The 19,546-nt window shown below is 40.9% G+C and overlaps 2 protein-coding genes across 6 annotated transcripts; one reads left to right on the plus strand and one right to left on the minus strand.

Moving 5' to 3' along the window:
* Positions 1-5,844, plus strand: LOC146558366 (cytochrome P450 2K1-like). 5 transcript variants are annotated; one of them, XM_085248121.1, is made up of 11 exons: positions 1-172; positions 533-601; positions 754-862; positions 983-1,145; positions 1,232-1,381; positions 1,476-1,636; positions 1,724-1,927; positions 2,110-2,251; positions 2,379-2,563; positions 4,605-4,746; positions 4,828-5,844. In XM_085248121.1, the coding sequence occupies exons 1-11, from the start codon at positions 123-125 to the stop codon at positions 5,013-5,015; spliced, it is 1,563 nt and encodes a 520-aa protein (XP_085104247.1). In that variant the 5' UTR covers positions 1-122; the 3' UTR covers positions 5,016-5,844. The 5 variants fall into 5 exon arrangements, with proteins under 5 accessions (XP_085104247.1, XP_085104251.1, XP_085104249.1 ...); XM_085248123.1 differs by having other exon boundaries at positions 3-172; positions 1,724-1,903; XM_085248125.1 differs by lacking the exon at positions 533-601 and having other exon boundaries at positions 2-172.
* A 2,610-nt stretch (positions 5,845-8,454) lies between these two features.
* Positions 8,455-18,845, minus strand: LOC146558367 (cytochrome P450 2K4-like). Its single transcript, XM_085248129.1, has 9 exons — positions 18,597-18,845; positions 18,340-18,502; positions 18,082-18,231; positions 17,856-18,013; positions 10,281-10,460; positions 9,949-10,090; positions 9,665-9,849; positions 9,092-9,233; positions 8,455-9,014 (listed from the first exon to the last, which is right to left on the minus strand). The coding sequence occupies exons 1-9, from the start codon at positions 18,789-18,791 to the stop codon at positions 8,830-8,832; spliced, it is 1,500 nt and encodes a 499-aa protein (XP_085104255.1). The 5' UTR covers positions 18,792-18,845; the 3' UTR covers positions 8,455-8,829.
* Between the last annotated feature and the right edge of the window lie 701 nt (positions 18,846-19,546).

Here is a 19,546-nt window from a genome sequence, read left to right on the forward strand (position 1 = left end):
TCACTGGGGTGACCACACAGTTGTACAACTGCACAGAAAAATAAGCTTGAGAACTTGGCTGAAGCAAAAAAAACAAAAAAACAAAAACAACTTTATTTTTGTATCAAACTGTAACCATCTTAATGGTGTTCATCACGAGAACAGCTGCTACTCATGATTCAGGTCTTCAGTGGTAAGTCCGGCATTTTTATAAATCTGTTTTCCAAACAGTAACAGCTTAGCTCTATATTACATTTATTTCTCATGATTAAATACAAATAACTGTAAGGGATAATATCTGGAAGATTCCTAAGGCCTTTAAAAGAAGCAGAGAAATCGAACGGATTTTGTCACTATTTCACTTTTTATTCATGATCCTTTAACTCAAATACACTCATTGTTTGACTGTGGTTAAACAATAAGAATTCGGTGACAGGTCTTTCTGAGTAGAAAATCAATATCAGTATACAGCAAAGCAACAGCTTGCTAACAGTAATGATTTACTAAGTCATTCAGATTAACCTTTCTACTGCATTTTCCCACCCCCTTGTAGTGGATGTCTAGATTGGTCAACTAAGAAACAAAAAAAAGAAAGAAAAAGAACTTCAGTACCAAATGCTGGGTCAGTGAGTCGCTGTGTACAAAGAACTATCAGAGGACATTTTGTTTTATAATCATGGGGATATTAGATGTTTTTCTCCATTGCTTCAGTTACACATTCTTGTTGGGGGCTTTCACAGTTTTCCTGTTCATGTATTTAATCTCCCCTTCCAGTTTCAGTACCAAAAAACATGGTAAGGAGCCTCCAGGACCCAGACCACTTCCGTTGCTTGGGAACCTACTTCAGCTTGACCTGAAAAAACCCTACAACACATTACTGGAGGTGAGTTTGTTTTTGCATTACTTTTCTTTTAGGTGGTTTTCAAGATTCAGCTCTACAGGGAGCTGCCTACATTTGTTTTGTTGGATTTGTGTCAAAGAATGAACTTTTTTCTGTTCTTAGTTATCCAAGAAATATGGATCAGTCTTCACGGTCTATCTGGGAACTAAAAAAGTGGTGGTCCTGGCAGGATACAAGACAGTGAAGGAGGCACTTGTAGACTATGATGACGTGTTTGGAGACAGAAATAAACCGGAGATCATGCGTGAACTTAGTCAAGGACATGGTATGAAAAGTGACTATTATGCTACAATAAATGTATTTTTCAGAATCTAGTGTTAGTTAAACTACTTTGTAAAAATTTCATTTCAGGGGTTGTGTGGTCCAACGGCGATTCATGGAAAGAAATGAGGCGCTTTGCACTGACTAACCTGAGAGACTTTGGGATGGGCAAGAGAGCATGTGAGGACAAAATAATTGAAGAATGTCAATACCTCATCGAAGTTTTTAAGAAATTTCAAGGTAAAACTAATCACATTGTGTTGAGTTTAGTAAATAGTAAATAAACTGACATTTTTTCTAAAGTTCATGTGCTATTTTATTTCTGTTGTAACAGGAGAAGCTTTTGACACAACCCAACCAGTTAACTGTGCAGTCTCTAATATTATCTGCTCCATCGTCTATGGCAGCAGATTTGAATATAATGATCCAGAGTTTATACTTCTGGTAAAGAGAACATCCAGAATTGTTAGACTTGGTGGAAGTCCCTCAATACAGGTATTAATTGCTACTTTTTGAAGTATATTCACTGACAGTATTATTTATTTTGCTTTGCATAAAGCATTACTTTGTCAACTTTGACAGATCTTTGACATGTTTCCATCGCTCTTCAAGTGGACTGGGGACAGAAATGAAATACACAAAATATATTCTGCTAATAAGAAACAAAACCGAGCCATCTTCAGTCGCTTAAAAGAGAGTCTGAATCCCCAGATGTGCAGAGGCTTTGTGGATGCCTTTCTCGTCCGCAAACAAAATCTGGAGGTTGGACTGTCTATCATCTTTCAAGTTGGTGTTCTCGGATGTTTAACTGAAGCTCAGGGTGAAATTGTGCATGTTCCTGCCCAAAACTGTAGCTGTGTGTTCATAGAACTTTGAAATGTATCTGAAACCTCTGTTGATTTGCAACTCAACTAAACTTTAGGATTAGAATGATTTGAGTGACTTTTCTGTTAAATGTCTATGTGCAGGAATCTGGGATTACCAACAGTCACTTCCATAATGAAAACCTTATGATAACAGTCATGAATCTGTTTGTTGCCGGCACTGAGACAACATCAACTACACTGAGATGGGGACTTCTGCTTATGGCCAAATATCCAGAGATACAGGGTGAGAAGCCTAAGTAAAAAAAGACAAGATCAAGTGAACCACAAAGCTTTTATGTATTTATTTAGTATAAGTGAAGTGTTTTAGTCAGGTAATGGGGATGTGTCCACTGCACTCTTTTATGCTTCAGATGAGGTCCAGGAAGAGCTGAGGAGGGTCATAGGAGATCGACAGGTGCAGGTTGCCGATAGGAAAAACCTTCCCTTCACTGACGCCGTCATCCATGAGACACAGAGACTGAGCAGCATCATCCCCACTGCACTTCCTCACAAAACCACCCGAGACATCACTTTTCAGGGTCACTTTATTGAGAAGGTAACACTAACACACTTACTATGGAAAACCGAAGATATACCAAAGAAATATCTTGATGGAAAAAATAAATGCAATATGAACAATGTCCTTTCAAGTTGGGGCCATGATACATGACGACAGGCAGGTCAGCCTAAATGCAGACAAAGGCATAGGCATTGCTTCTACTGATTTACCTGTCAGCAGGAAACTGAAGCTTACAGGGAGGTTGGCAGGAAAACTGCTGCCAGCAAAAGAAAGCTTTAAAATCATACAGGCAAGAATTACACAAGTTATCGTAAAAAAACAACTAAAAAACAACAAAAGCACCTTGCAAAACTTTGTAAAATGTGAAACTGGAGAATAGATTATGTGCCTTTTAGTGTGCTGTTCTGTTTTTCGTGATAATATTGTACAGATTCACAATGCTCTTTTTCTTTTAGATATTTTTTTCTGGCAATTTTGCCTTTATTGGATTATGTAGCAGTTAACGTAGACAGGAAACTGGGAAGAAAGAGGGGAAAGACACACAGCAAAGGGCTGCAGGTCAGACTCACACCTGAGCCTTCTTTCTCCAGCCGTGTAGCTGCCTGCTCACCCACTGAGCTAAAGTGGCACGCCAACAATCCTCCTTTTAAAACAGCATGCAAAAAAGAAGCTAAAGTGAGTGCAGAACCAATTAATAATTATAAAGAGCAGAAAAAAGCAAAATGCATATGATGGATTCTAGTTTGAACACTCTGGAGACAAAGTAAGAGAGGCAAAGTTGAGATTGTTTGGACATATGCAGAGTGGGGGAATTAAGGATTTTGGACAATGGTGAAGACAGAGCAGCCAGGCAGGAGGAAAAGATGAAGACCACAGAGAAGATGTATTTAAATAGTGAAGAAGGAGGACATGCAGAAGGTTAATGTGAAAGAACAGGGCGCTAAAGGGAATAGCTGAAAGGGGAAAAAAAAGAGGAAGTTGCCTGCTGTTCACAATAATATTAGAAAAAAAGTGCAAGAACGACATGCAGGCCATCAAACGCATTAAGTAAATAAATGCTGATTAATTTGACAAAAGACACCATTATAAAGGATTACATCAGAGGGAAGGCTCAGGCTGAGCAGTTTAGAGACAAATTCAAAGAGCCAAGATTGAGATTATTTATACATTTGTTTGAGGAGGGATATTAAGCATGTTGGACAATGGTGAAAAGAGAGCAGGCAGGAGGAAACATGAAGATAGCAGTGCAGGAAGACATGCAGGAAGACAGTGTGACAGAAGAGGGCGCTAAAGGCAGCAGATGAATAATAAAAAAAAAAAAGAAGAATTACAAAACTGTTATAGAAGAATGCAAGTATTTTCACCAATATGCTGCTGATCACAGCCTATATGCAAAGGGAAAAAAATGCTGATCAATTAATCTGTGTTGCAGCTAATCTGGATTTGTATTTCCCTCTTGTCTGGATACCCAGCTGATTCAAATACTCCACCTTGAGTAATAAACTGTGATTTTCTGGGGCGACCGAAAAACAAATTTAAAGTTAAATAACAAAATGTCCTTTTACTACCATAAAACTATAGAATATAGAATTTTTTAGTAATTACACAATGGAAAATGTATCGAATTTTATGGTAGAATAAATTAAAATAAATGGGAAATTATGTAATGAAATATCACCCATAAAAAAGTTTAAAAATATATATATATATATACTGTTGTTAAACTAGTAACTGGATTTGTATTCTACAGTGTTTTTGATTGTACTGTAAAAGGGGTTGTCATGTCTATCTTTACTTAAGTAGAATGTATATTTAATATTTCTTCACTGTTAAAAAGGTATTTAACATAAAACTATTGAATTTACCCTTTAAAGATATTCTGAAAATGGCTTGTAACATACTGTTAATATCAAGTATTAACATGTCTGATCATGCTGATCAGACAGCCATTGACCATAACCCCCCTCATTACCTTTGCTAGAAGAAGTTTGACATTAGTAACATAAGTAACTTCTGTAAGCTATTAAAATGTATCATATAAAAAGCATTTTCAGTTTGTGTATTGTAATTTTTGCAGGGAACCACAGTGTTTCCTCTCTTGACATCTGCCCTGCATGATCCCAACGAGTGGGAAAGACCGCACAGCTTTTATCCTGCTCACTTCCTGGACAAAGAGAAAAAGTTTGTCAAGCGAGATGCCTTCATTCCATTTTCTGCAGGTTTGTGAGCTCAGCCATCACTGTTTAGTTTACTTTGACTCACAAGAGAGCCAGAAATGTTTCATGAATTCTCTCTTGCAGGTCGCAGGATTTGCCTCGGAGAGAGTCTGGCCAGGATGGAGCTCTTCCTCTTCTTCACCACCCTCCTTCAACATTTTCGTTTCACTCCTGCACCTGGAGTTTCAGAAGAAGAGTTAGATCTGACTGCAGTTGTGGGCATTACTCTCAGCCCTTCACCTCACAAACTATGTGCTGTTCCCTGTATGTAAGAAGGAGGCAGTCTAAACAAAGTTGTCCTATCTTCTCAATCCTTTTATAAAAATGAGTTCTTTTGGGTAGTTTCTTGTTTGGTTGGGGTTTTTTTTATCAGCCCTTTATTTCATTTCTACAACATTTCAATCCTCCGATTTTTATGAAAATATGAGCATATGGTTCTGTTTTTAGTTATCATAGTTATCATAGGCATATGGATCGGCCTTTACAAACTAATGAAGCCCAACTCATTGTAACCATTTGGGCTTCATTGATACGTGTATGCTTTTGCATGAGCTGGAGATGGGCACCCTTCTTTGCCAAGGTTGTTAATCTTGTCAAACTGCATGACACACTGACAGACAGAGAAGACTGAAAATGACCATTCTGCAGATCCAACATCTAGAACATGGAGAGTGGAATATGAAAACAAATCTAACCAGTTAACCGGCATTTTACGTCCCAGGGCCTAGCTAATAAGAAACAATGTAAATAGGCTGAACATTCACGTTTTTGCACAGGCTTGGATTTTTTTTCCCCTTAATAATAAAACACAGAAACTTTAGAAAATGCACTTTGTATTTACTTGTGTAAACAGCACTGCCGTTTCACTCCTGCACCTAGCATTTCAAAGGATGAACTCCAACTAGTACCCTCATTCCTTCACCTCACAAACTTGATGCTATTTCCTGCGTGTGATGAAGTTGCATTTTTTTCCAAAGTTGTCCTACCCTGACGCCTGTCAAGGAATTCAGCCTTTAGTGCTTTCTGTTTTTTTCTATTCTTTGTTATTTCAGAGAAGCTCACATGAAGTGCGAAATGAAATAAACTGATTTTGAAGAACAAGACTGCCTTTTCTTCTTACCTGTAAATCTCCACCTTGTTCTTTGGTGAGAGGTCCAAATGGTCCTGTTTTATGTAGTTTAGCATCACACAAATGGATCATATACTAGTATAGAGACATATGAGAGGAATGAAGTGATTTATTTTGAAAGTGTTTTAATGCAGATATGCTCATCCTCCATCAGGGAAGTAACAACAAGACAAGAGACAAGTTTTTTTTGTTTTTTTTTTGTCATAGTGTACCTGTCCATGGTTAACGTTTTTATTTAAAGAATATTCATTTCAAAAACAATTCAATTCAAAGCAATGTTCAACTTTGAGATATGAGATCTTTTATAAATATTCATGACATATTTTTATGCAGTATCTATAATTTGAAGAAAGTATCTGTCGTTATTGTAGTGTTAGAAATTCTGTTAAAACAGTAAGACATAATTTGATGTACCAAATGCCATTTGAAATGTGATGTCTGTTGACTGAAAAAGAGCGAAACCTAGGTTGCTTGGGTTTAGTTACTTTCTTGCAATCATTGGGGTGACCACACAGGTGTACAAGTACACAGGAAAATACACCTGAGATTTAAAAAGAAAGCTATGTCCTAAACTGTAACAGCTTAACTCTATATTGTATTTATTTCTTATAATTTAATACAAACTTGGGTTTTGTGATTTAAATAAAAATAAAAAGTATTTTTATATATATATATATATATATATATATATATATATATAGAGAGAGAGAGAGAGAGAGAGAGAGAGAGAGAGAGAGAGAGTTCTCATAAATCACATTTAGTGAGAAGCAGGATAAGTAATGCCTTAGCTGGCATCTTTCAAGCCGGTGAAGCTTCTCTAAAGAAAGAGATGACATCTGGGAGACTACTAGGGCCTTATAAACAGCCAGAGGTTGGATTGTGTCAGTATTTCTGTTTTTAGTCATTATCATTTCACTCAAATACATTCATTGCTTGATAATATTTGAGCAGTATGCTGTTTTATATGTAAGTGGAATTCATACAGAATCTTTCTACTGTATTTTTCCACCCTCGTCTGCTGGCTGTCTACAGAAAAAAAAAACTTTAAACCAAATGCTGCTCATCTATTTTATCTCCTCTTCCAAGAGTCCACCTATAGCTGCCCCAGAGGTGAATTCACTTTTTCCTGTCTATGCATTATACATTTATCTAGACAAGACTAAGTGCTTTAAGAAAAGCAAGCAGCTTTTAATTTCCTGGACTTGTGGTCATAGAAGAAAACCTGTGTCTTCTTAGCAGTTCTCACACTAAGAAGTGACTATTGTGATAGCATATGAGTCCCAGGGACTGTATGTGGTGAAGAGGTGTGCCATAGAAACTTCTGTCGGTCTGTTAAGAATTCAACAATTTCAATAGAAATTTATAATTGAAGAGAAAAAATATTGCTGTGTTGCTGCTTTTGTTCCAAAGTCGATGTACTCCCGAATGTCATGCACTAAAAGAGGCCATATTTTTTGTATTATTTGAATTAGTTCTTTCTGTTTTTATCATTATTACTATTACTATTTGTTATTTCAAAGCCAATCATGTGATTCGGAAAAAGAAATAAACCCCTTTTGAATTGCCTTTGACACAGAACAAAATGGCAATGACCTCTTACTGAGTTTCCTTTGGCCTAAATGCAAACACTGAGAAAAAGAACGGTTTCACAACAAGCCAAAGTTCAAAAAGTACATCATGTACTTCAGTGGATCACTACTAGACCATAAAATCATGGGAATGATGTGTGAATGATTTACAAAGTAGTTTAACTGACAAAAAGTAAGAGTGAGTAATCACCTATCATCAACAAGAGCCCCTGTCTCTCTTCTACCACCACTTTTCAGTCCCGGACAGACAGTCTGTCTTGGTCTGTCTGTTGGAGCCTATCCCAGCTGTCATAGGGCGAGATGCAGGGCATGCCATGGACAGGTCGCCAGTCTGACGCAGGGCTAACACACAGAGACAGACAACCATTCACACTCACATTCACTCCTGCATTCACACCTATGGACAATTTAGATTGATCAATTAACCTATCCTCTTCTTGTATCATCGGTTATGAATGTGTGTGAATGTTAGATACAAGGTACTTATGCATGTATAAATGGGGCAATGAGGCAAATTGCATGAAGTGCTTTAAGTGTTCAGGTAGAGTAAGTGCTGTATGAGAACTAGCATTTATTAAAAATCTTAGATGAGTTTAAATCTCAGTAACGTTGACTTCAAAGTCAAGGTCAGAGGTCAAGCTTTCTGAAATTCTTGTGAATGTAATTACTCGGAAACAAGGTGATACAGGATTTTGAAATTGATACCAAAGGTGTATATGAGGAGGCTGGGAAGGTAGCACTGGTAATTGCCAGTATTTTTAGGATCATTGTTTCATATTTCTCACTGTGTATCATTGTTATTCAAAGTGTCTTGCTCCGCCTCCTGACATACTACAAATTCTACAATGTCAGAAACCTTTAAATACATTTATAACAGTAGCACAAGTGAAACTCACATTGCTTGGAACAAGTCACTTCTCTGACCACAATGGAGTCACCATGTTCAATTAACACATGTATGCAATGTACAAGAAAATCCACCTGAGAACTTGGTTGAAGTTAAAGATATATTTGGTTGTTGGTTGATACAGAAATACTTTAACAGTGGCAAACCACACCTTTTATGTACTGACCTGCACACTTTGTTAGTTACATTTTGCTTTATTTCAGCTGCATTCTACATTTATCTCTGCTTTAACCAGCTCCTAAAGATGAAGATTATAATTGATTATCATTAGTTCACAGATCAATTTGTCTTTCCACTCACTCATCGATTCGTTTTCTTGTGTTTAAGTGTACATTTTTATTCAAGCTAATTGACATGAATCAAAAATATCCTTACAAAGCTCCTCGTGGTGCTGCAGGTTTCTTTCGGAGTCTCAAACTGATTTTGCTTGCTTAAAGAAGAATCAAAGAAACACCACCCCTTCACAAGGGGACAGCACACAGTTTAACATTTGAAGGGTTAAGGATGAGACTATCAGATGGTGATAGAAGCAGTTCATCCTCTGAAACTCCAGGTGGAAAAGTAATTCGGAAGTGCTGCAGAAGGGTGGTGAAGAAGATGAAGACTTCCGTTCTGGCCAGATTTGCTCCGGGACAAACCCTGCGACCTGAAATAGAAAACAAAAAAATACACTACATTTTATCTGATAGTAATCTGGGTGATGACAAGAAGTTGATTACAAACCTGCAGAAAAAACCATGAAGGCATCACACTGGATAAACTTTCCATCTTTGTCCAGGAAGTGTTCCGGATAAAAAGTGTACGGTTTCTCCCATTTACTCTCATCAGACAGAACAGAAAACAGGAAAGGATACACAGCTGTCCCCTGTTGAATACACAAACCAAACTTTTTTCCTCCCTTTTTTAATATGTATTCACAGGATATTACACAAAAATCAAATATTATTTTTTAGCTGTGACTTCAAAACAAAATTTCATCTGGGACAAAATGAGTTTTTGAAAACCTACTTGATTCATTTAATCTAGCTTAAAAAAAATCAAGCTGATGAACATTTTTCACACTGTTGTATTCTATAAATATTGATCACAGAATATTTCCTCCTTGATGCTGGAACATGCTGACTACTGCAAATTCCATGAAATGTTGATCTTCAATTTGATAATCAAACACTGAGAGAAAGAATCATTCAACTCTCTTTTTCCACATCTGTGACGATGTTTTAGTAATCAAAATATGATTATTTTTTAAGCTTCAATATATAATAAACACATCATTTGTTTTCTGATATATTTTACCTTCTTAATGAAGTGACCTCTAAAGGTAATGTCCTGTGAAGTTCTGTGAGGAAGCCCCAGGGCAGCAACAGCTGTTAGCCTCTGTGTCTCATGGATGACAGCATTGGTGAAAGGCAGCTCTGTCCTGTCTTTAAACTGAACCTGACGATTTCCCACTACACTACTTAGCTCCTCCCGGACCTTCTCTGGAAGATGAAAGGGCTCGAAGGATGTAATAAATCTGACTTCAGTGTAACATAAATTTTTGTTGTTTGCAAGCACTTTGAACATTTACAGGTTCTTACCCTGTATCTTTGGATACTTGGCCATAAGAAAAAGTCCCCATGTGACTGTGCGTGCTGATGTTTCAGTGCCAGCAACAAATAAATTCATTATTGTTATCAAGAGGTTTTCATTGTGGAAATGACTGGTGGTAATTCCAGATTTCTGCGTATAAAACCAGAAGTTATTCAACAGCTGAAGCTTTTGATTATGACACAGATTCACATTGCTGTGTTAAACAGATTTCTATTCACCAGTTGGGCAGAAGCACCACCAGGTTAGGATAACGTGTTCACATTATTGCCATTGCTCTTTAAAAAACAATATCAGCATTGTATAAATTTTTGTTCCTCACCTCCAAATTGTCTTGGTGAATCAGAAAGGCATCCACAAATCCTCTGCACATCTTTGGATCGAGAGTTTCTTTCAAATGACTCACCAATTTCCTCTGTTGTTCCCTATTGGCTGCAAATGCTTTTTTGAATTCATTTGGGTAAGAGAACCATTTGCCAATCCACGGGACCATGTTATAAAGCTGTAAAAACCCAAATGCATCTGTGTTAGTATTTAAAAGGGCAAGCAAATGTTTGTTCATTTCATAAGAAGAAAAACTAATGTGTCTGAAAGTAGTTTAAAGGATTATGGTTTGTTATGATTTTATTTTTAAAATCAGAAATGTCAAGTAAGGGGGGGACCGTGCCACCCTCCAGTGTAATTTAAGTTTACTGGTTAGTTCTGAGGTTATTCTTATTACATCATGAGGTATTCTTATGAACACTTTAGTTTCTTGTCTATTGGGTTTCTGTTGTGTCAAAGGCTACGTTCACACTGCGGGTCTTAATGCTCAATTTCAATTCTTTGATCAAATACAATTTTTTTTTGTCTGGTTGTTCATACTACAAATAAAATGTGAAAGCAAACGCGCTCTAGTGTGAACGGTTCACTGCCCTCAAAGTGCCCGCATGCGCAAAAGAGACGTCACACACAACGTGCTCTGTTTATGGCAGTAAAATGGCGGCTACAAAGCTAGTAGGTGTTGTTCCAGTAGTCTATCAATTTCTGCACAGTCGCAACCAACAGAATTTTGACAAATAATTAGAGAAAGAAGGACACTGAGAAAAAAAGAGTGCCCGTGCTTTAACATTGGCCTCGTTTGGAGCAGTGGCTGCTACCTCCACTCAGAGGTTTATCTTCTCCGGCGCTGATAATTGGCGTCTTGTGTCAGTGACATAAAAGACGGATTAAATGTGACATGACCATTCAAAGAGCAGTCACTTTCTAAAACATCAGATATGTATCGGATTCAGTACCACATACGAAAGTGACCTAGGTTGCATTTGAAAATACTGAATTTCTGCTGTTCAAACTGTCATACCATGATCGGATATGGGTCGCATAGGGTCAAAAAAGTCGGATTTGATGTGCTTTCGTCTGCAGTGTGAACGTAGCCTTAGTCCTCTGTGTGTTGGTGATATGTGTGTTGCTGTGTGTCCTTGTGTCTCCCCTTTTTGTTTACATTGTCATTGGTCTCCACAGTGTTTGGAAGGTTACTTTTAAAATGTATTCCACTACAGATTACAGAATACATGCCCGAAAATGTATTTTGTAACGTATTCTGTTACATTAGTCAATGAGAGTAACATATTCTGAATACTTTGGATTACTTAATATATTATCATGCTGTTTACAACTACCGTACATGAATGTACTATTGCTGTGTGATTTATTACTATTACTGAAGGCTACTCGCCGTACCAATACCAACTAGATTTTTAAATCTTAATATAAAATGACTAACAGTAGGGTGGACATTAGGTAAGGCTGCACTTTTTGCAGCGATCTCATATATAAGAATATTCCTCACGTATATAAAACAGGTCTATGGCTCCGAACCGTAGTAAAGGGACCTCTGGCTAATACGTCGGGTTCCGTGTTGGGCTCGTAGCCGAAAACTAGCTTTACTTTGTTGTCTGGGTCAACTTTGCTAGCAAGAGACAGAGAGAAGCATTGAAAGGCTGCTCCAAAAGGAACTTATTGTTTCGGAAAAAAACACGAACACAGTCGAGTCTAAATAGCTTACTTACAACTGGGCTCGTCAGGCATTCTTGTTAGCTGCAGTGGTTATTATTATATTTACATGCTTCCAGCTCCCGTTTCTGGTCGGCGACAACTCGTATTTTCGACTCTCCAAGAAACGATTTTTGGAATATCAACAAATTAAATCCATAGTAAAAAAGAAATTTAATCCCAGTGAAGCTGAATTACAAACACCACCAAGTGTTGTGGAATTTTTTAACCTAAAAGCCCCCAAATTATTGTTTTAAATATACAGAACACTTTCTAAAATAGATGAATCAATATCCCTTCCTATTGCAAAATGGGAAGCAGATTTATCGATCAACTTAGACCAAAACCTTTGGTCTCAGATATGCTTAAAAACCTTTCAATGGATCAGAAATCCCAGTTTGCAATTAATACAATACAAAATAATACATAGAGTGCACTATACTGGTCATAGGATGTTCAAGATGGCCTATACACCTTCCAACAACTGCTCACACTGTCTAGCAAATACACCGGACAATTACATCCACGCTCTTTGGTTCTGTCCACCAGTTCAGAAGTTTTGGCGTGAGAAATGTGAAGACTTATCAAAGTGTCTGAAATGTAACATTCCAGCCTCCCCTTTAGTATGCTTGCTGGGCAACTTGGATGAGGTCACTGCAGAAATAAACACAGCCCACGTTGTTTTTACGGCCCTATGCATTGCCAAGAAAATGGTCCTCATTAACTGGAAAAATAAAAATAATCTTAATTCTAACCAATATAGAAACCATCTAATAGATCACATTAGTCTTGATACAGCCTCTGCCATCACATTTGATCAATCCCTTTGGGCTCCTTTGATCAGCTTCATCACCTAGTGGGGGTGGGGGGTCATGGTTTGGTCCTGCCTTCACTATTGTGGTTGATATGGGGGTAGGGACGGCCTTAGGGCGTCTGGGGAGTCCCTAGGGACGTTTTCCCTGGAGGGCCTAACCCGGGGGACGTGGCCATGAACTGGTTAGGGGCTCTGGTGGCTCTTAGATGGTGTTTTCCTTGTGGCTGCGTACAGCGGAGATGGGGGAGGGTGTGTGCTGGCCGACGTTGGTTACTGGCCTGGTAGCCTGGCTGCCCCTGGGTGGGTCTGGGACGGGCGTGGAGGCTTGGGGGTCTGGGGGTGCTCCGCCCCCGGTCTGGGGTGCTGGCTGGGCCTTGGGGGCTTGGGTCCTGGCTGTTGTGTCGCCGGAGCTGTGGGCGGGTGGGTGCAGGGGGGCTCAGCCCCAGTGCAGGGGATCTCTGATGTATCGGCCCAACTAGGGGGCTCTCTAACTGGTGGGGAGGCTGTTATATCTTTGCAGGTGTTCTCCTCACTACAGGAGCTCACTCTGCAGGTGGGGGAGAGATATAGGAGAGGTAGAGAAGGAACTCAACCTGGGTGTCTATTGTCTTGTGTAGTTTGGGAGATGATTGGATGATGGGGTGGGTGCAGTTTTCTCTGGGGTGGAGTCGGGTGGGCTACCCCGGACTCTGTGCTGCTGCTGCGGGCCCCGGTCCGGATGGGTCTGGGCCCCCTTGCCCTGGTGGGTTCCAGAGTGTGGGGGTGCCTACTGGGGTCAGCGGGGGAGCTGGCCCCAGGGAGGGGCCGCTTGCCCCTCCCTTTCTTCCCTCCCCATCCTCAGCTGCCTCCCTATTCCCACTCTACCACACACACCCACACACGCAGGGCTTGGGGTGTAGGGGAGGCACTCCCCCTCTGTCCCCTTCTGGCCGCCTGTGCCTCAATTTTATTCTGCAACCTAGACATCCACATTACTCACACTCTCACATAACACATACATATAGGGCCTTGGGGGTGGGCACCTTTTACAGCATCCAGAGGATGGTCGGTGTATTCCAACCCACCTCTGGCGCTGGTGCCCTACCCACAATTTTAAATGCATATAGACACTGAGGGTTTTCGGAAGGAGCTCTCTGATAGGAAGCAGGAACATGCTCTCCTGTGTTTTAAATGCACTTTAGAACAGCACACAGCAACACTACATATGAGCGGGTGTAGGGAGGTTTGAGGTCTTCACTCACCCCGGTTCTGTTAGCCGTCAGGGCTGAGGGGCTGGGAGGAGGTGCTGGCCGTCAGATTGGGGTCTGGGATGCAGGGCCTCCCTGCTACTGCAGATAAGGAGGTGGTCCGCTTGCCTCCACCCCAGAGAAGGGTTACATCTCCTGGGTCTAGGTGCGGCTTGCCCCTCTGGGGGCGAGGGTACCTGGACCTGGGATATAGAGTATGTTTGGGGAGTGTGACTGTCTGTGCAGTGTCTATTTGTGTCTGTCTACACGTTGGGTGAGTGCCGAGTATTTGGTTGTGTATATGGGGGTGGGAAGGCACGTTTGTGTCCGCGTGCGCCTGTTCGTCTGTGTCTATATGTCAGGTTGGGTCTTAGACTCAACCTCTCTGGGTACATCTATGGCCCTCCAAAGTATGGAGGCCTATCTCCCCTCACCACACTCCCTGCCGGTGGCTGATGCCCTCAGACGTTGGTGTTTTGGTGGTTCTTGTCGACTGGGGCTGGGCGCTCATGTATGTACCGGCTCACTCCTGGTGGCCGATTGGCGGGGCCTGGCGCCTGTGGGCCCCTTCCGGGGGGTGGGGTACCCTCAGGCCTCAGGCCTCTGGGCCTGAAGCTCGGTCCTCTCTGGCACAGCTGGCTGCCGGCAGAGCCCGCGGGCACGCCACTGCAACCCCCTCTGGCTTCTGCTCCATAGCTCCTGGGTGACCTCTCGTTTGGGGCTCTACTCAGCTCTTCCTAGGAGGGTGGCACGGTTCAAGGTTCAAGGTTCTTTATTTGTCACATGCATAGTTGTACAAGTATAACACACAGTGAAATGTAGCCTGACACGCTCCTCGACATGTGCAAAAATTGGGGGGGGGGGGGGGGGGGGGTAGAGGAAGAACATTATATATATATATACATACATATAGTATATACACTGGGTGAATGTGCAGTAGTAGCAGCAAGCAGGTGAATTCTGTACATTAATATGAATAGACATCTGACTATTTTACAGGATAGACAATATAAACATATTTAAAATTAAAGGAATTGAAATGTACATTGTGCCTTGGTTTAGAGTGTCTGGAAGAGAGTCCTGTCTCAGTCAATTATAGATGATGTGAGAGGGCGGGTGTGTGTGTTTAGGGCACGGATGGCTTGGGGATAGAAGCTCCTCTTGAGTCTCTCTGTCCTTGCCCGGAAGATGCGGAACCTTCTACCAGATTGCACAAGTTGGAACAGTTTGTTGCCAGGATGGGACGGGTCCTTCAGTATCTGCGCTGCTCTAGTCCAGCATCTCCTGGTGTAGGTGTCCTGAAGCGGGGGGAGAGCAATCCTGCAGCAGCGTTCTGCTGTACGGATCACTCTCTGGAGAGCTTTTTGGTCCTTCACACAGCTGTTCCCAAACCACGATGTCATGTTCTGTGTGAGGATGCTCTCCACAGCGCCTGTATAGAAAATCCTGAGGATCTTTGGAGAGACCCTGAACTTCCACAGTTGTCGTAGGTGATACAGGCGCTGCCTAGCCTTTTTGGTCTGGACCTGAATGTGGGCAGCCCATGTCAGGTCTGAGGAGATGTGGACACCAAGATACTTGAAGGACTGCACCCTCTCCACTGGAGCTCCATTGATGATGATGGGCTTGTAGTCTCTGTGCTGACCCCTTCTGAAGTCCACCACCAGCTCCTTGGTCTTGCTGACGTTCAGCTGGAGGTGGTTGTCCTGGCACCACGATGCCAGATTCTTCACTTCATCCATGTAGGCCGCCTCATCGTTGTTGGAGATGGCACCCAACACCACTGTGTCGTCAGCAAACTTCACAATGGTGTTGGAGCCATGGGTGGCCACACAGTCTGAAGTGTAGAGGGAGTAGAGCAGTGGCGAGAGGACACATCCCTGAGGTGCTCCTGTGTTGATGGTGATGCTGTTGGAGAAGCACCTGCCCACCCTCACCACCTGAGTTCTGCCAGTGAGGAAGTCCAACACCCATGCACACAGACGGCTGTTAAGTCCCAGATCCCTCAGCTTTGTGAACAGTCTGCAGGGCACTATTGTGTTCCCCCCCCTTTGGTGGTCCTCTTCGGGTCCTCATACTCTGGGGCCTCTGGATGTCTGGGGCCTGGATCTCCTCCATACCTGCTTCATGCCCTGGGGGACGGGGCTATGGCTCCCCACACTCCCTAGCAGATCGTTACATGGAGAAACCTTTGGAATGCAAGCATGCTGATCCACACAGGTATGCACACAGGTGTACACACGGGTATTCACAGACGCGGACTACACCTTTCTTGGCTGCTGCCTCAAAGCACATTGTGCGCTGTCTATCTTGTGTGCTGCACAATAGCGTTTAATATTTAGTATCTACTGTTATCTACTGCTAGCTAGTTTATTGTGATGGTGTTGTATTTATTATGTTGCTAATTTTTTGTTTGTTTTCTCTTCTGTTTTTTTTCTCCATACAGGTGATCCAGGTGTTTTGTTTGTTTTTCTTTCTTTCTTCCCCCCTTTCTCACCGTGTCTTCTCCCCTCTGTTTTTCTTTCTCTCCCTCTCTTTCTTTCATTCTTTCTCCCTGTCCTATCCCCCAGTCATGTCTATCCCGTTTGTAGCAACCGAAAATCAAATCAAATAAATACATAATTATAATAAAGGTCAATCAAATGGACCAATATGGCAAGGCCATGATGATCCACTTGGTAAAATAAATCCGCTTGGCATCTTTCTTGGTCTTACGACAACAATTCTGATGGCTAAAGATCCAAACGGGACAAAAAATAAATAAATAAATAGAAAATAATAATGTGTTAGTCTGTTGCTAAAAGTTGTTTCTTCTGTTCATACCGATTTGCGAGTGGTAATTTGCTGTTTGTGGTAGAATTTGTTTAGCATACTTGAAGGATGATTGAAAAAATCTATTATCTTGTTGTTTATATCTATTAATCACAAATTCATGGTTGAAAACAGAACGAGAAATTCATTTGTTGTTTTACGTGTGGTTAAAATAATTTCATGCACAATGAGAGATATATTCAAAGCATGCTTGTAATGTATTACTGTGGTAATGTGAAAGAGATGTGAAAAGAGATAAAGAACTAAAGCTATAGCTGTGATACAAGAGCAGAAACGGAGCTGGCTGTGTGCAATAATGTTAATATTGTTGTGCAGGCTAGGTTTTTTTCTTGTTCGTGTGGAAGAAACTAAGATTTTGGATCACAATGGATTCTCTCCGGAGGGAGATGGCGAGCCTGAGCCCGGACTGAACTTTACAGAGGAATTTACTCTTCTTCCTCGACGGAGACTCCCAAGTGGTAACACACAAACCACAAACAAAAGAGAAAAAGAACTAGACTAAGAATTTTTGACATGACGAATGACAGAAGACAAAAAGACAATTGAACATTGAGCTCAAAGGGACTATTTTTTTTTTTTTTTTTTTTTGGCCGGCTTATTCTTATTATTGTTATTATTACCATTACTACTGTCAATGTGGAATTTGTGTCTTGTTTATTTCATTTTGTGTAAAATAATAACCGTTGCTGCTCAGATTCCTGTCTCCAGCCATTTCATTCCATATTTGCCTCGCTTTCTATTGTAGCCCTGCCGAACCTAGCAACTGGTCCGTAGTTTGGCTGTCCTAAACTATTTAAAATGAGTCAGTGGTTACACTTGGAAAAGGTAAAGCCCCTGGAGGAAGTGATCATTAAAAAGAAAGCAAAGTTAAATGAACAGTAGCAAATATTTGAAAGCATATCACTACACAGACATAAGCAAAGCACTGCCCCTTAGTTATAAAAGTCAGTTAGAATTTACAAACAAAATCTTTAAAAACTTTAAAATATACCTGGACAGATGGGGCACTCAAAAGTGTGGTGTTTCTACATGTACGATGTACCAAAGATGTAAACTCCAGGTCATTGTAATCAAATCTGTTGCCATAGATCAAGGAGCAGAAAATATTGGCAGTTGCATTGTTTAATGATTGCTTGACATCAAATTCTCCTGCAAAGAAAATTACAAAAAGTTCATTTGTATCAAAAAGTTGCAGTTTCTGTCAGTTCACTGTTTACCTTTGAACTGTTTAAAAGCTTCCATAAGGTAATGACACTCCTCAATGATTTTGTCCTCAAATTCTTTCTTTCCCATTCCAAAGTCCTTCAGGTTGATCATTGAAAAGCGCCTCATCTCTTTCCATGTGTCATCATTAGCCCACACAATACCTGATTTGACAGAAACAACTTTCAGTAATATAGATAAAGGTTATACATAGTTGCTAATTATGACTCACACTCAAATGTGTTTGCAAAAGTCTTGTCTTAATTACGCACCATGTCCTTGAAAATGCTCATCAATAATTGGTGTCAGATCCCTTTCTCCAAACACTTCAGCATAGTCAACAAGTGCCTCCTTTACTGCGTTGTATCCTACCAGGACCACCACTTTTTTGGTCCCCAGATAGATGGTGAAAATAGATCCAAATTGTTTGGATAGCTAAAAACAACAAAAAATGTTCATATATCTTTGTTTAAAATACATTAAAATGATCAGATACATTGAAAGAAAATTCCTCCAATGACTTCCTCACCTCCAGTAACGTGACATGTGTTTTCTTCAGGTACAGCTGCGGGAAGTTCCCAAAAATGGGATATGGTGTGGGTCCTGGAGGCTCCTTTCCATCCTTTTGGGTTATGTTAGAGAAAAGGCAGTGGATCAATAGAAGGACTGTCAGACACAAAACAATTGAATAAATCCCCTGGAGAAAAACATATAGTATATCCATGGCTTAAGCTCAGTGACTTCTGTTGGTTATTCCAACTGACAGACAGGATGACTGTGTCATGGTCAAGGTTCAAGGTTCAAGGTTCAAGGTTCTTTATTTGTCACATGCATAGTTATACAAGTATAACACACAGTGAAATGTAGCCTGACACGCTCCTCGACATGTGCAAAAATTGGGGGGGGTGTAGAGGAAGAACATTATATATATCTACATATAGTATATACACTGGGTGAATGTGCAGTAGTAGCAGCAAGCAGGTGAATTCTGTACATTAATATGAATAGACATCTGACTATTTTATGGTCCGGGTGAGTGCTGGGCCTTCCCACAGGGCCGGCATTTCCACCCCTAGGCAGAGCCGCCACAGCATGCTGACAGGCTGCACCTGAGCATAATTGGAATTGCTGGCTTCTTAAGACCAGCGCTCAGACTCACACCTCGCCAGATCGTCTTCATGATGAATAAGTCTCTAGAATTAGCGGGGCTGTGGAAACACAGACCCAACAGAAACGTATGCATGTATTGTATCTGCTTTGACGCATGAGGGGGCGTCATAAATAATACCCTGATGTTATAAAAACAACTGCTTGTGTATCATTGGGCGGAGATCGATGCTGTCTGTGTGCGTTGGAGTGTTGGTGCGAGCAAGGCTACATTGTCCGCAAAGTCCAAATCCATGAACTGCTGAAGGGGATTGCGTCCAGCGACACCCATCGTTCCAATTGTTCGGCGCATGACATGGTCGATGGCGATGT

The sequence above is a fragment of the Mchenga conophoros genome, linkage group LG15 (genome assembly GCF_057382185.1).
Source record: "Mchenga conophoros isolate Kocher_MC1m ecotype Shallow Benthic linkage group LG15, M_conophoros_male_GT1.1, whole genome shotgun sequence".
NCBI classification, from domain to species: domain Eukaryota; kingdom Metazoa; phylum Chordata; class Actinopteri; order Cichliformes; family Cichlidae; genus Mchenga; species Mchenga conophoros.

Coding starts and splice junctions, on each gene's coding strand:
- LOC146558366 (XM_085248121.1), top strand. CDS start 123: ATGGTGTTCATCACGAGAACAGCTGCTACTCATGATTCAGGTCTTCAG. Junction 863..982: donor CCTACAACACATTACTGGAG/GTGAGTTTGTTT, acceptor TTCTGTTCTTAG/TTATCCAAGAAATATGGATC. Junction 2,564..4,604: donor AGGGTCACTTTATTGAGAAG/GTAACACTAACA, acceptor TAATTTTTGCAG/GGAACCACAGTGTTTCCTCT.
- LOC146558367 (XM_085248129.1), bottom strand. CDS start 18,791: ATGGATATACTATATGTTTTTCTCCAGGGGATTTATTCAATTGTTTTG. Junction 10,091..10,280: donor TTCACCAAGACAATTTGGAG/GTGAGGAACAAA, acceptor TTTTATACGCAG/AAATCTGGAATTACCACCAG. Junction 9,850..9,948: donor CAAGTATCCAAAGATACAGG/GTAAGAACCTGT, acceptor TTCATCTTCCAG/AGAAGGTCCGGGAGGAGCTA.